Below are 14,177 nucleotides of genomic sequence, written 5' to 3'. Positions count from 1 at the left end.
CCGGGCGCCGGTGCTCCCGGTGGCTCCGGCAGGGCGGGTTTGGGCGCAGACAATGGAGGTTTGTGCCGAGGTAAGCAGGTGCATCCGGAGCCGTCCGTCTTCCCTCTGTCAGCATTACACCATCATTAGCTAGTGTCTGCTCAGCGGGGTGTGCCATTATGTCTCCCAGGGCTGATGTAATTATACATTGACATAATTAACCCAGCAAGCCCATTAAGCAGGCCAGCTAAAAATTCATCTATAATTATTTGTTGTGTGCATGCTAATGAGTCCATCTGCACTGCCATTGTACAACAAGAACAAATTAATTTACAAGTCTGGATTTTTTAATAAGTTCAAGAAAATGCCTCCTATTGAGCCAGGTTAATACAGGTTTGGGGTGTTACTTTTGTTGGGGTTTTTTTTGTAGAAAAGAAGAGGAAAGAAAATAGATTTGAATTCTCCAGGGTCAAAAAGTTAGACAAACAGGGAAGTGGGATGGAGTTGGGCATACTGCACACGGACGTGTGGCAGGCGTCCAAGGGTAAAAGATAATAACAGTGATGGAAAAAAATTCCAAAAACTGACTGCCTCCACTCGGAATGGGACGCAGAACAGCTCTGCTGCTCAGCAAGTCCCTGGCTGAGACAGAAGCTGTGGTGGGATGAAGGAGGCCATGTCATGGGATTTAGGGGTCAAACACAGCACCAGATGACTTTGGGGTGAACCTGCCCAAAAGATGCAGGATTTGGTCCATGCCCACATGGATGCTCCTTGCAAACGAGAAATTCCAAGACATGTCCTCCTCCAAATGGGATCTGGGGGTCTGTCTGCCCCACTGCTGCCCTGCCATCCCACGGCATCACAGCTGGGCCCACCACAGCACCCACAACGTGGTTTTCTCGCAGGATGAGTGACTGCCAGACCAAAAGCCCCTGGAGCATCCTCCTCCACTGGGGATGTTCTCCCTTCTCTCTGCTGGACATCACACAGACCCCACAAATGGATGCAGTAAGAGGTTTGTGCCCAAATTCTGGCTATGAGGATCCAGAGGCAAATGCTGAGTGCTGTCGGCTTTGGCACTGAAACAGGGACTTGGCTGCAGCTGGGACCCTCCTGGGATGCTCATGGCATCCCTCCGCTCCTGGCATGTCTCAGCTCAGCATCCACAGGCTGGTTCCCCACCCAAGGGTGAGGGAAGGCGGCGATGCAGCACAGTCCCAACCAGCCAGGATGCTCCCACAGCCATTAATAACCCTCCTAAGTACACGAGTGGACGTAAGGATATGGATAATTAAACCCTGCTCTCTGGGGGCTGCTGGGGTCCCCCCTGCACTCCCCAGCCCTGGGGGTGTTGGCAGGAGGCTCCGTGCTGCCTCTGTGGAGGTAAACTCTGGGACAGGCCCTGTTTGATCCACACCAGCAACTCCTCCCGCCTCCAAGATGAGAAATAATACGGGAAAAATAGGTCTGAGCGATAAAGCTCCAGGGATTTTCCTCAGGTCAGCATTTTCCTTCCCATGAGCTGCAGCCCCACTGCTGAAATACAGCTGGGGTGATCCCCCCGTGTGCTGTTCCCTGTTTGGAGCTTCTGGCCTGGGATGAAGTGGTGGGAGCAAAGCTTTGGGAAAGGAAGAACAAATCTTTGCTTCAATCAGGGCAGCGCAGATGCCAAATTCCCAGCTGGAATAACTGCACTGAGCTAATGCCACACTGCCCATCCACTGGGAAACGCCATCCTCGGCTGTGGGGCTGGCTCTGCCACGTGTGAGGTACTGGGGTGTCATTCCTTGCTCCACGGATCACATCTTCCATTGGGACAGGTTAGTCCTGACGCTCGCCAGCAGCACAGATGGGTGATGGGTGACATGAGGGACGCGTGTGCCTAAACAGGACCTTAGGGCACCACACACTCCGGGGCCACAGTGCATCACCCACCAATGGCACAGCCAGCTCCCACAGGAAGGAGTGTGTCCCTGTTCAATCCCCGATCTGTCGCCTCTCACCCACCAGAGATATATTTTATATATACAAATTAAATAAATAAATACTTATAAAAGTGCCACCACTAGCTGGCGTCATTGGCCATCCTTTAGTGGCACCGGCAGTGCTGCAGCAGGATCACAGAATCACGAAATATCCTGAGTTGGAAGGGACCACAAGGATCCAGGAGTCCAACCCCTGGCCCTGCACAGACACCCCAACAATCCCACCCTGGGCATCCCTGGCAGCGCTGTCCCAACGCTCCTGGAGCTCTGGCAGCCTCAGGGCTGTGCCCATTCACTGGGGCAGTGCCCAGCACCCTCTGGGGGAAGAATCTTTCCCTGATATCCAACCTGATCCTCCCTGACACAGCTCCAGCCGTTCCCTGGGTCCTGTCCCTGCTCCCAGAGATCGGAGCTGCCCCTGCACTGCCCCTCGTGAGGGTGCTGTGGATTGGGATGAGGGCTCCACTCAGTCTCCTCTTCTCCGGGCTGAACAAACCAAGTGCCCTCAGCTGCTCCTGACATGGCTCCTCCTCCAGACCCTTCACCATCTCCATGGCCCTCCTTTGGATGCCCACTAACAGGGATGAGGGCAGTGGACAGGGATCCCTCCTGGTGTCCCCAGGGAGAGTGAGGCCGTGGGTCTTTCCCTGTGCTGGAAGGGGTCTGGGCCACCAGCAGACCCACTCCTGGACACCCCTTCTCTGGCCACTGGAGCACCCTGAGACACCCGTGTGATGGCGGGGTGGGTGGGAGGCGTTCTGGGTGCTCCTCACCTTCTCCTAAGCAGGCACAGCTCCAGGGAGCAGCAGTATCCTTGGGGATCACCAGCTCATCCCTGTGCCAGGGCCACCCGACCCAGCCCATGTTCTGTGCTGCTGCCTGGCTCCAGAAGGAGCACGGGGCACCCGTGGTGCACCCATGGGACACCCACAGTACCTCCATGGCATCACCTCTCCACCGGGATGGCTTCTCCTCTGCCACCCCATCCCAACCTGCTCAAGCACATCCACCAGCGCCCTACGAATCCCTCCACGAGTCAAAGTCAGCCTTAAATCAAATCATCCCCAACAACAATGACATTAATTATGCTTTTAACACATTTTACTGCTTCCCCCCCTTCCCTTCACGCCACATCTGTGTGAACAATATCCAAAAGATTTACGGTTTTCTCCCGTAATTACAGACACACAGCCAGCTCACTTATCAAAATACTTGCTGAGCAATCAGGCTCCGTTACAGTCTCTGCCAGAGATTTGTGTTGACAGCAGCCATTCAAAGCAAAAAAATGTCGAATCAGGACTTATGTGGCGCTTGGAAAGTATTCCACAAAGAGTTCGCCTGTCGAGAGACATGTGGACATGGAACAGACGGGGATGAACCGCAGGAGGGAGGATTTGGGGAGCAGGAGGGGAGCAAGAGATGATGCTGTGGAAAGCAGAGAGAGGAGAAGAGGAGGAGGAGGAGTGCAGAGAGCACAGGGAAGCAGTTTTGGGGCGTGCATGTGTGTGCCTCCATGTGCAGGCGTGTGCAGGCGGGAGGAGGTGGCGAGGGAAGATAACTGGGTTCTGGAAACCGAGCTGACATTTGGTTCTCGTAGCACAGGAGAAAATTTAATGAGGACAAAAATATGTCTCCCTAATTCCCCTAAGAAATCATTAAAACATTTTGTTATTCCTAAATGTCTGGAAAATGAATTAGTGGCCCTGCAGGAGCCTTTCCGCACATCTTCAGCCGTTTGCAGCTCTCAGCCCCCGACGTGCCGGGGGACGCTCCGTGCCTGGTGAACACAAACCCCCCCGAAGTGGGGAGCAGCAGGAGGGGGCTCCCAGCCCCTCACCTGTCCCTAGGACCAGCTCTGCCAACACAAACCTCAGTGCTGCCCCGTGCCTCAGTTTCCCCCTCCCAGGACGGCGCGGCGCCCCGGCCACAGGGTGACACGGGCAGGATGTCCCCGTGGCTCGTGCTGCGAGCCGGCGCTCGGCCGTTTCGGTCAACTTACCATCAAACAGACAAGCGGGAATAGCCGCAGTGTTACTACACGGGCTGAGCAAATGTATTCCTTTCCTAACGTCAAGATGCATTTGGCTCAGGGGCTGAAACACAGCGATGGCAAAAGCTGCTTCCTCTCCTCTCTTCGGCTGGGATCTCCAGAGCACCATGCGCCGGCCGCGGTCGGCGACGCCAGCCGTGCCGGGGACGGTGCTGCGGTCCTCGCTGGCTCCTCTGGGCACCGGCGCGCGACTCGTTAGGCAGCCAGGTCGCCACCGCGCTGCTTACCTGGAGCTTCGAGCAATTGCTTGTAAACACTCAGGAAAGCCGTCTCAGCCTCCTTGCTTCTCTTACTAAGTGCAATCACCTGCGGGGAGAGGGATAAAGGGGTCAGGGATGGGCTTGGAGGAAGGAACCGGCCAAGCCAACGGGACCGGTGCCACCAAAACCGGCACGCAGCTCCGCGTCCGCTGCGTGCCCCGCGCAGCCGCTCGCTGCCTGTGGCTAAACTCCTTGTGCCGCTGCCATGTCACGTCGCCCTAAATCATTGATGTGCTCTGAGTAAATGAAAATTATAATTTAATGTCGGCGCTTAAATAAGAAATAAAGAAGCCTGCCCGTTGTTGTGCCCGCCGGGGCAGATCCAGCGCAAGGCCTTCCCCAGCCACCCTCCCAGGACGGCGCTGGGGGTGGAAGTGATGCTCACACCGAGACTGGGACATGTCCTGTCCCTGTCCCCCTGGGCTATTGGGGTACCGGGGTGCTGGTGACACTCACACCAGCTGCATCCCAATAACCCAACAACATTAATCTGCTGCGTGTTCCCATTCAACATTTATGAGCATGAATCATTTACTCCCTTTAATTTTTCAAGGCACAATGACACCTCGGGGCAGGAGCTGCTGCCCACCAGGTCCCCTTGGTTACCCCTCACCTCCAGCCCCACCTGGAGCGGATGGGATGGGGCACCAGTGAGACACGAGGACACAGGCGTCAGGGATGGAAGTGACCCATTCCCAGCTGGAAAATATCCGGCTGGAGGCAAACTGGGCGCTCACACCAGCTAGTGATGGAGAAAGTGGTGCCCACCCAGCAGACACACTATTGTGACAGGGAAATAGTCAATTAAATTGCTCTTAAGCCACCAATGGGCTAATTATGAAACAAAGCCTGAACTTTGGGCCTCAGTCCAGTGGCAGCTCCCACACCGGAGCATCTTTTCCCTCCTCCATGCCAGCAGAGCTCCTGGCTCACCCCGCCAGCCCAGGTTGCCATCGCTTGTCATTCCAACCCAAAGCAAACGGCTCATTTGTAATCCAGCAGCCACCTGAGCAAGCTGCCTTCTCCTCTGGAGCTCGCAGGCACTGGAGCACAAAGATCATTTTTCTATTGTTAAAATTGTATAAGCTGGGCTTTTTATAGCGGCTCGTACACAAACCTACTTTCTCAGCACCGCGGCTCCAGCAGAGGAGGAATTTGGGGGCTTTTCTTCAGCGTTCTGCAAAAATGCTTGGCTTCAGGGTGCTTTAAAATAATAATAGTAAAGAGGGGAAGGGAGGGAGGAGGCACCAGGAGCTGGCACTGCCTGTGTGCTGGAGCAAGACAGCGCCGTGCCTGCTGAATCTGCCAGTGAGGGTGTGGGGACACAGCGGTGCTGGGCTGCTCGTGGCATCAGCCCTGTGTGACCTCCCCACTCCCAAACCCTTTGGCCTGCACAGGAGGGGAGCAGGAGCAGACACAGGGTGATGGGGATGCCTGCACCTGCCCCAGCTGCTCTGGAGAGCTTCATGTCCCCTGAGCTGGCATCAACCAAAGGGTGCAGAGCAAAGATCCAGCCCAAATGTTCTCCATTCCCTCTCCATCACCCGTGCCTGTCCCTGTGCATCCCTAACCTGTGCCAAGGGCAAGGAGCTGGCCCAGACTCCAAACCAAGCTGTTTGCACTGCATTTCATTCCTCAAGTCCCATCACAGAGACAAAGCATTTCTCAAGGGAAACCTTTGAAGCCTTTCCCTCTCCTCAGCAATCCCTACGGAGATCTGAGCATCCCCCTTGGGAACATTGTGGCTCTGGGGTGGGAAGGAGCCTGCAGCATCTCCGTGCCACAGTTCCCTGGACCTTGTCTCTCCTACTGTGGGCTCACCAGGGAGAGACCCAGGTTCCCTCTGGGTTCATGAGAGGGGTGAAGCCACCCTTCAGCCCAAATTCCCAGGGAGCAGCCACAGCATCCATTAACTACCACCAGCATCTTAACTGGAGCTGCAGGATCTGCCATTTGCTGGCAAGCCTGTTCCATCAGACAAGGAATCTGGGGCCATTTCACCAGCCCAGCTCCTGCCCTATCCCCTGCGCTGGGCTCCAGCACATTCCGGCCCGTATCGGTGCCAGGGCACCACCAGCATGGGCGAGTGGCAGGATGGTGAACCAGGTACCCACTCAGCTCTTCCCGAGTCCCACTGAACTTCTAGGAAATGTCAATGGAAAAAAAGATATTTAACATTTTCAGTGATCTTTTCTGGATGGGGGATAATTTACTCAAATGCCAGGGGAGATTCCTGCCGGAGCAGCTCCGAGTCCCGCACAGGGATGACTCAGCCAGCACTGAAACTGCTGTAATTCCTCACACAGAGCTGAAAAAACACCCAGGAAAAGCCCACATCAGCCCTAAAATCAAGGTTTTATAATTAAAACACCTGAATTCTCACTTTCTTGGTGCAGAACCAAACCCTCCATCCACACCCAAGAAAGCAACATCTAAAACCATGCTAAAAAGAGGAGAAAATGGCTAAAAATGGAAGCAGCCCAGGTTCAGTGGGACCAGGATGGCATCACTCCCATTCTCCCCATCGCCACGATGCCCATCAGCGGCACAAACCCACCACCCTCTGCTCTCCTTCCACCTGCAGAGCCCTCGGTGCCCACAGCGAGCTCTGTCTCTGCATTAAACATCCAGGTACTCGCCATTCCCACTTTTCCCCCCTCCATCTCCCTCCACAGCATCCGTGGGCTCAAGGTGAGGCGCGGCAGCGGCGCGGGATCGCCGCCGTCTGATAAATTACATTTACGCGCCGGGTCCTTTTCATGGCTGGTGACTTTCCAGCAAAGCAATTATCACTGCAGAATGCGTAATAGCCTAATTAATTACTATTGTCAGGCTGGCCTCTGTGCCATGATTATACCTTCTGAAGCCAACTTTTTAAACATTTGGAAGCAGAAATATTATTATAATTGACTGACAAAATGGTAAAACTCCCCCGGCGCAGCCGGTCCTCCTCCCGGCGCGGCGGCGAGCTCGGAGCGTCTGAGCGTCCCCGCTCCAGAGGCGCGGGATTTGCATCGCACCGGCGGAGAGTTTATTCTTACATCCATGAGATCAAGTGCAGGATAAGTAGTGGGTTATTTCCATCTAAATACTGGTGGCAGTAAACCACAAATGAGCTCTTTTTCAGCGTCGAGGAACAGCTGTCAGGGGAGAAAGCGGCAACAGAGACCCCAAATGTTGAAGAAAACTGATGAAAAAATTAATTCAAGCCTTCGCTATTTTCCCTGGGTGCTTTTTTGCTGATGTGTAAAGAAGCTGGGGAGAGGGAGAGGGTGGCAAGGAGGGGGAGATTGGGAAGGAGACACTGTCCTGGGAGAGCTCTGGGTGGTGGGGATGGACAACCATGAGGAACCAGCCACATGTTGGGGCCTTTTGGTGCCTCCATGTCCAACCAGCTCCTTAAATCCACCACACGTGTGCACAGAGCCACTGCGCACCCACAGACTCATCACACACCCCCACTGATCCATCACAACCCCCTCACACACATCCACAGACCCATCAAACACACACAGACCCATCACACACTCCCCCAAACCCACTGCACACCCGCCCAGACCCCATCGCACCCCCCCGATTCCACAGCCCCCCTCCCCATTCCTCCAAAAGCAGGAACAGCTCCCAAGATTTTCACAAGGCCAAAAAGCAATTCACGTCAAAAAGATCAATAATATAAAAATAAAGCCTGAGAATTCTAGTTAAAGGGAACATCACAGAAATATGTTGTTCACGTCCATGATTCGGAGATTAAAAAAAAAAGGGACGGGGGGGGGGGAAAAGAATCAATATAAGTTCTTTAGATGATGTTATTTCTAATGAGAAATACACCAAGACTGCTGCAAATAACTGCTTAACGGAGGAAAAAAATGCATTAATAATTTACTTCATAAAGCACGGGATCCCGAATGAGAGAAAATTGCTGCTGGTTCTTAATTTTGTTGTAATATTGCCTGACAAGTTCAGCGATGTTTTGGCAAAGTTCTTGAGAGCAGAGACAGAGAATGTTCAGTTCACTAGGTTAGTTTTCCCCCTTTTTTTCCACACCATCCCAGCCCTGCTGGCCCAGGGAGAAGGAGTCCAAGCTCTTCCCTTCCCCTGCACCGCAGGATTTCTTGGGCTGAGCCCCCACATCAGCGACAGGGAAATATTTCAAGCTTATCCACCCTCCCCACCATAATTTAATCCACGGGTTTTTTCGCTGGCTGTTCGACCTGGTTCTTTCCTTCATTTTTTTTTCTCCATTCTTTTTCCCTGAATTTATTTTTTTAGTGCATTTGCTGACAGTTGGCAGCTCCGAACCATCTGCCACCAACACAAATCCCGAAATCAAAGTTCTCAGCATCCAACCCAATGAGGAACAGGCTGATTTCTGACCATCACCACGAGAAGGTGCCACCTGGGCAGGTTAATTCCCAGCAAGGCCAGATTTCTTGCAAGTCCCCCATAATTATTTTCCATGAAAAGTATTTTCCTGGAAAATTATGTTCCTGGAAAATTAATTTCCTGCAAAAATAGGCAAAATTCCCTGTGTGGCTGACAGCAGTGGTCCAGGTTGGTGGGGGATACAGGCAGGGATGCTCAGGCTCTGCAGCCCTGGCACGGATGATGTGGGGTGATGAGGGGCTTCCCACTGATCCCTGGATTCGGGATGGAGCTGGGATGGAGCCAGGCTGGCCCCGCACCCCGAGCATCGCAAAGTTTCACCTCCTATTTAGCAGAACAAAACTTTTAATTTAGATGTTTTCATCTATCTATCAGAGTGAAAAAAAAATAAGTTTAAAATAATGACTGTAATAAATGAAGGTAATTAATTGTAGTTTGTTCCTTTACTGTCTAGTCAGCTTAATTTTACCTTTTCATCTAATAATGAGAAAATAATTTTTGTGCTCTGAGGGTTAATGATATGTAACTGCAAGAGCTGCTAATTGCATGTTGCAAACTATTCATCAAAATCCCCATCTGCGCTACTTGATTATGTTTGCTAAATTATTGCTTTGAATTATCTTTCATAAAGCAACTTTTGTAATTAGCAGGGCTTTCGCTCTGCTCTTTTCTCCGGCACAAGGATATTCAAACTTTGTCCCTCTCAAGCTGTTGCCATTAAACTGCTTTTGGGGAGAGAAAGGAGCTGCCCTTTAGTTGAAGAGGGGGGAAAAAGAAAAGCTGGGTTTATCCTCTGTGGTTACAATTTCTTCTCTTGGTCCTGCTACTCCTTCACCAAGGAAAAAAATTATACAAGAGCTGAAATATTTAGGAGATGTATTCAGGAATAGGAGAGAGAAGGAGCCCATCCACACCCCTCCAGGTTAATATTTAAAAATGTTCCTTTTTCCCCTTTTTTCCTTCCCATTTAGAGGAAGGAGCAGAGGGGGAATGTTTGCCATCCATCACCCCGATTTTATGGGCTCCTTCCCGTGACGCAGGTGATGGAACACTCGGCTCTCCCTGGTTAATATTCATGGGGAGAGAGGAAAAGTGGGGTTTGAGGGGGAAATACATGGGATGGGAGAGATGCAGGCTTTCAAAAATTCGAAAAAGAGGGAAAAAGAGGAAAAAAGAGGGAAAATGACAGGGAAAACGACAGGAAAAAGGGAAAAAAGGGGAAAAAGAGAGAAAAGGGTAAAAGGGAAAAAAGGGGAAAGAGAGGAAACAAGGGACAAAGAGGGGGAAAGAGGGGGGAAAAGAAAAAGAGAAGAGAGAGAAAAGACTAAAAACCAGAAAGAGGGAAAAGAGAGAAGATAAGAAAAAGAAGAAAAGGAGGAAAAAGGAAAAATAGTTGAAAAGAGAAGGAAAATAGAGAAGCATTAAAGGGAAAAAAGGAAGGAAAAAGAGGGGGAAAGGAGAAGAACAGAGTCCTGAGCCCCCTTAAGCCTGGCTCCAGAATCAGCAGCACCTCACTGATGTCCACCTTGCACTGCCTGGCACCAAAGCAGCCTAGAAACCCAACCTCAGGCGAGCAGAATCCACCTTTTGGGATAAAATCCCCCAAAACCTCCTGTGGAAAAAATTCCCTGGTGGGAGGAAGGTGGCAGAGCTGGGGAAGCAGCTGCTGCTGCGCTGGGAATTGCATCCTGTTCTCCCTGACACCCCCATAAATCTGGAGCCACTTGGGCGGAAGGGCCGGCTGGGCTTCCCGAAGGACATTGCTCATATTCCTGGAGCGGATCTAATGAAGACTATTGGAAAAAATGCAGTATTTAAAAGACTGAAAATGTATTCCTATTGTTATCACTCTCTTTTATGTGTTTATGCACAGCGCATCGGAATGAATCAATACTGGATTGCCCTATAAATAAATGAGCATATCCGTAAACCCGGTAATAAAATGAAGTGATGAAAAATATGGAAATCAGTCACATTTGTGTAAATCCACTTATTGTTTACTTCAATATTTTCCTATGCATTCCCGTAGCTCCGAAGAGACAGATTTAAAACCAGGTAATGCTCAGCAGATGACAGATCCTAATGTGTCGCTGCTGGCGAGCTCGGAACACCGGCAGCTCTCCAGGGGTTTCCATCCAGGCACATTAGAGGAGCAGGGGAAGCAGGGCCTGAAGAGAGCATTAAATTGCTGGGGAGAAAAGAGGTGCCCTGAAGTGCCACGAGACTCTTGTTGGCATCAGGGACCAAAACCGAGGCTCAGGCGGAGCCTCGGCGGGTTTGGAGCTCCTGGCGCAGGATGGAGGATGGAGAAGTCTTCCCTGGCAGTGTGGTGGGCTGGGACTGTGTTGTCCCACCCCAGCGGTTCGGCTCCTCCTCACATTCCCACATTCCAACCTCATCCAGAGGATCCTGGCCATGCCACAGCATCCCCTGGATGTGCCATGGCCTCTTCCAGCACGGCACTTCCCGGTTACATCGAGGCATTTCCCGGCCATGGCATCTCCTGGCCATGTCACTGGGCTTCCTAGTCATGCTATGGCATCTCCTGACAACACCATGGCATCTCCTGGCCACACCGTGGCACCTCCCAGACACATCTTGGCCCCTTCTGGCCACACCCTGGCACCTCCCAGCACGGGTGGTTCCTTGCCCTGCCTGGAAGCTCTGTCCACTCTGTCCCTCCCAGGGCTCTCCCCATTTCAACCCCCCAGGAGCCAACAGGGTGGGAAAGGCCTGGGATCATCCCCAGGATCATGGGTGGTGAGGGCAGGTCCTGCCCCCGGTGCCCAGCTCTCCTCTGAGCATTCCCTACAACGCTGCCAGCTTTCCCTCCCACCCAGCCAGGCTGGCAGAAACACCCCTCCCCACACAGCCTCCAAGAAAAGCTATTTTAGAGTTGCTCTTTTTTTTTCCCCTTTCTCGTCTTTTTTTAATTCATTTTTTTTAACAAACAGCCCATCTCCCCCCATCTGGGCTGCGAGCTGGGTGCCAGCAGCTCCGCGCCAAACGCTCAACGTTTGCTTTTTATAAACGCCTCGAAACCCAAAATTCCCTCCCGCACTGCTGGGAGGCATCCAGGTGGATCCTGCATCCAGCAGGATGCTGCACCCCCCATGAAACCCCTTCCTTCTATCTCTGCCCACCCACCAGAGCTACTGGAGGTGGCAAGAGCCAGAAATCCCCAAACCTCAAGGTTAGGGGCTAGAATTTGCCTTTAATTTGCTAATTAGCTTCCCTTTTGTTAGTCACTCACATCTACAGCTCCCCAAAATCTCGTTGCTGGGGAGGGAAATCTGCTGTCCTGCCGAGTTAATTCCCTAACAGCAAATCTCCTGAACCTCAGGTACATTTTTCCCAAATTCCCAACTGAGCTCAATTAAATGTTTATGAGACTCGGTGCTTCCCCCCTGCCACCCTGCCAGCGCCAAAGCAACAGCACGAAGCTCCTTGTGGAACAAAACAAAAACAAAAGGTGGACAAAACCAAAAAGAAAAATAGAGGGAAAAATAAAATAAAGGGGGTTCAGGAGGGTTGGGGTTTGAATTTGAGGGATACGATTCCCCTGGAGCGGTTTTGCTCGGTGTCGCTCTGGCAGTATCGACAAGGGGGTTCACATGAATAATTGAAGGAATTCTGTATTCCCTGCAAAAGAAAAGGCAAGCCGAGAGGGTTGTTGAGATAATCAGGAGCTCGCTAATCAATATTCTCAGCCCCAGCCTCCTCCTCGCTCCTCCAAAAGGAGCAGTGCCATAAGCTCATCAGTAACTGTAAAAAAAACATCGCACTCCGAGTGTCAAAATAGTCAAGCACAGCATATTGTATTGCCAGATTTCCCTCCCGGTCCACCCCGGTGCCAGATTCCATCCATCAGCAGGGAGGGAAGCCATCCAACGATGACTTACTTACGCTTAAGTGTTCATAAATAAGGTTTTTAAGATATAGATGGCTTTTTAATTTTGGTGGAATGCAGGAAAAAAATAAAATGGAATGAAAATGATGGGGTGGATGCGCTGGGAAGAGACTTCTTGGGTGATGCCTGGTAAATCCCACAGCCTGGGGGGTGTCCTGGTCCTTATCTGGCTCGGACCACGGTGAAAACAGCTGGAAAAAAATTAGGCTGGCACCATAAACTGTGGCAAAGGCTTTGTCTGGTGGGGAGATATGGCGAGAGGACATACTCCTGCTACAGAAACCTCATTAGACAGACTCTAATTACTGCCCTGCAGTCGGCGGGAAGAGACAGACACCATAAAACCTGGGTGGGGGGGTGGCCATTAATTGCTTTTTGATAAATTGGGGGCCTAGGTGCTGCTGGCCGAGGTCAGGAGGTGTCTGCCTGGGGCTCAGCTGTGCCCCGAGCTCCGGCCCCCAGCGATTCAATCCCATCCCCAACCCGCCCACCCTGCTCCCAAAATGGGCACTCTTGGGGCAAATTTGGTTTGTGAGGAAAAGAGCCACCTCTATAGGATCAGCAGCTGGTCCTGACTGCAGGACCTGCAGTTTGCTCCATCTTCCCATCCCAGCAAAAACTCAAAACTCCCATGAAGCCAGCCTTGCACCCCAGCACCGCAGGGATTTAAGCTGTGGCTACCTGAATCGTGAGGGATTTGGCTCTTTCCTCCCTGGCATCACCAAAACCCAGCTGGCTGTACCATGATGGGATATGGGGCAGGAGACCTGGCACAGGGAGGCAGCAGCCTCCCCTGCCAGCCAGGCCACAGGGCAGGCAGCTGACCCCAGCCATCCATCACCCCCTTCCCTGTATGTAAATCCCTGATGCCAAAGATGTATGGAGCCAATTACCAGGGGTCGCTGCCGGGTGAAAAATTCAGACAACGAAGCTCCTGGTCTCCGATGAATTTGAGCGAGATTGCAAGTTACTGCCTTTTATTGGACAATATAAATATTTCACCGTTATATAAAAAAATATTGGTGAGAAAGCAGATAAAGCCGGGTCCTGTGTGTATACAGAGAAGCAGGGAGAGAAAAACGGCCGTCAGCATCTTTTTAACAGCCTCTGGTGTGGCACAGGAACAGCTGCAGAGGGGTTGGATGGCCATGGTGGCACCACGGGACTGGGGGATCTCAGGGACCCCCAAGGCTACGGTGGGAATGGGAATGATGCTGGAAGGAGCCCACACACACGGACAGAAGCGTGGTCAAAGGGGTTGTGTCCTGAGCCAGCCGTGATGGGGAGCAACACGTGGGGTGCAGAAGCAGACGTGGAAACCTTGGAGGCTCAGCACCATTCCCCAGAAGTGGATGCTGTCCCCAAGCCTGTGCCTACCACAGAGGATGCCCAGGAGGGCTGGATCAGGAGCAGCATCACCATATGGATCAATCCCAAATACATTTTGCTAAGTCTTTCCTAATTTTTCCTTCTGGGATCGTATCTGTCCCCACCTGCAGACCCTGTGCCAGTGCAGGACACCCTAATTTCATGCTCACCAACACATCAACCCTTCCCTGTGACAATGAAGCAGGAGGAAAGAAAAAATAAAAAGCCTATAGGAATCG

The 14,177-nt window shown here is 52.0% G+C and overlaps 1 protein-coding gene across 1 annotated transcript in view; it reads right to left on the bottom strand.

Moving 5' to 3' along the window:
- The window catches only part of CUX2 (cut like homeobox 2), a gene marked incomplete at its 3' end in the record, with an annotated part of 26,038 nt that overhangs the window by 11,272 nt on the left and 589 nt on the right, over positions 1 to 14,177 (bottom strand). The window contains exon 2 of the mRNA XM_017734716.1: positions 4,219 to 4,323. Coding sequence (XP_017590205.1) covers positions 4,219 to 4,323 — 105 coding nt within the window. The remainder of the gene's footprint in view (positions 1 to 4,218; positions 4,324 to 14,177) is intronic.

This window comes from Corvus brachyrhynchos, unplaced genomic scaffold, assembly GCF_000691975.1.
Source record: "Corvus brachyrhynchos isolate BGI_N302 unplaced genomic scaffold, ASM69197v1 scaffold114, whole genome shotgun sequence".
NCBI classification, from domain to species: domain Eukaryota; kingdom Metazoa; phylum Chordata; class Aves; order Passeriformes; family Corvidae; genus Corvus; species Corvus brachyrhynchos.
The sequence above is the reverse complement of the archived record's forward strand: the minus strand, read 5'-3'. Positions and strand labels throughout refer to the sequence as shown.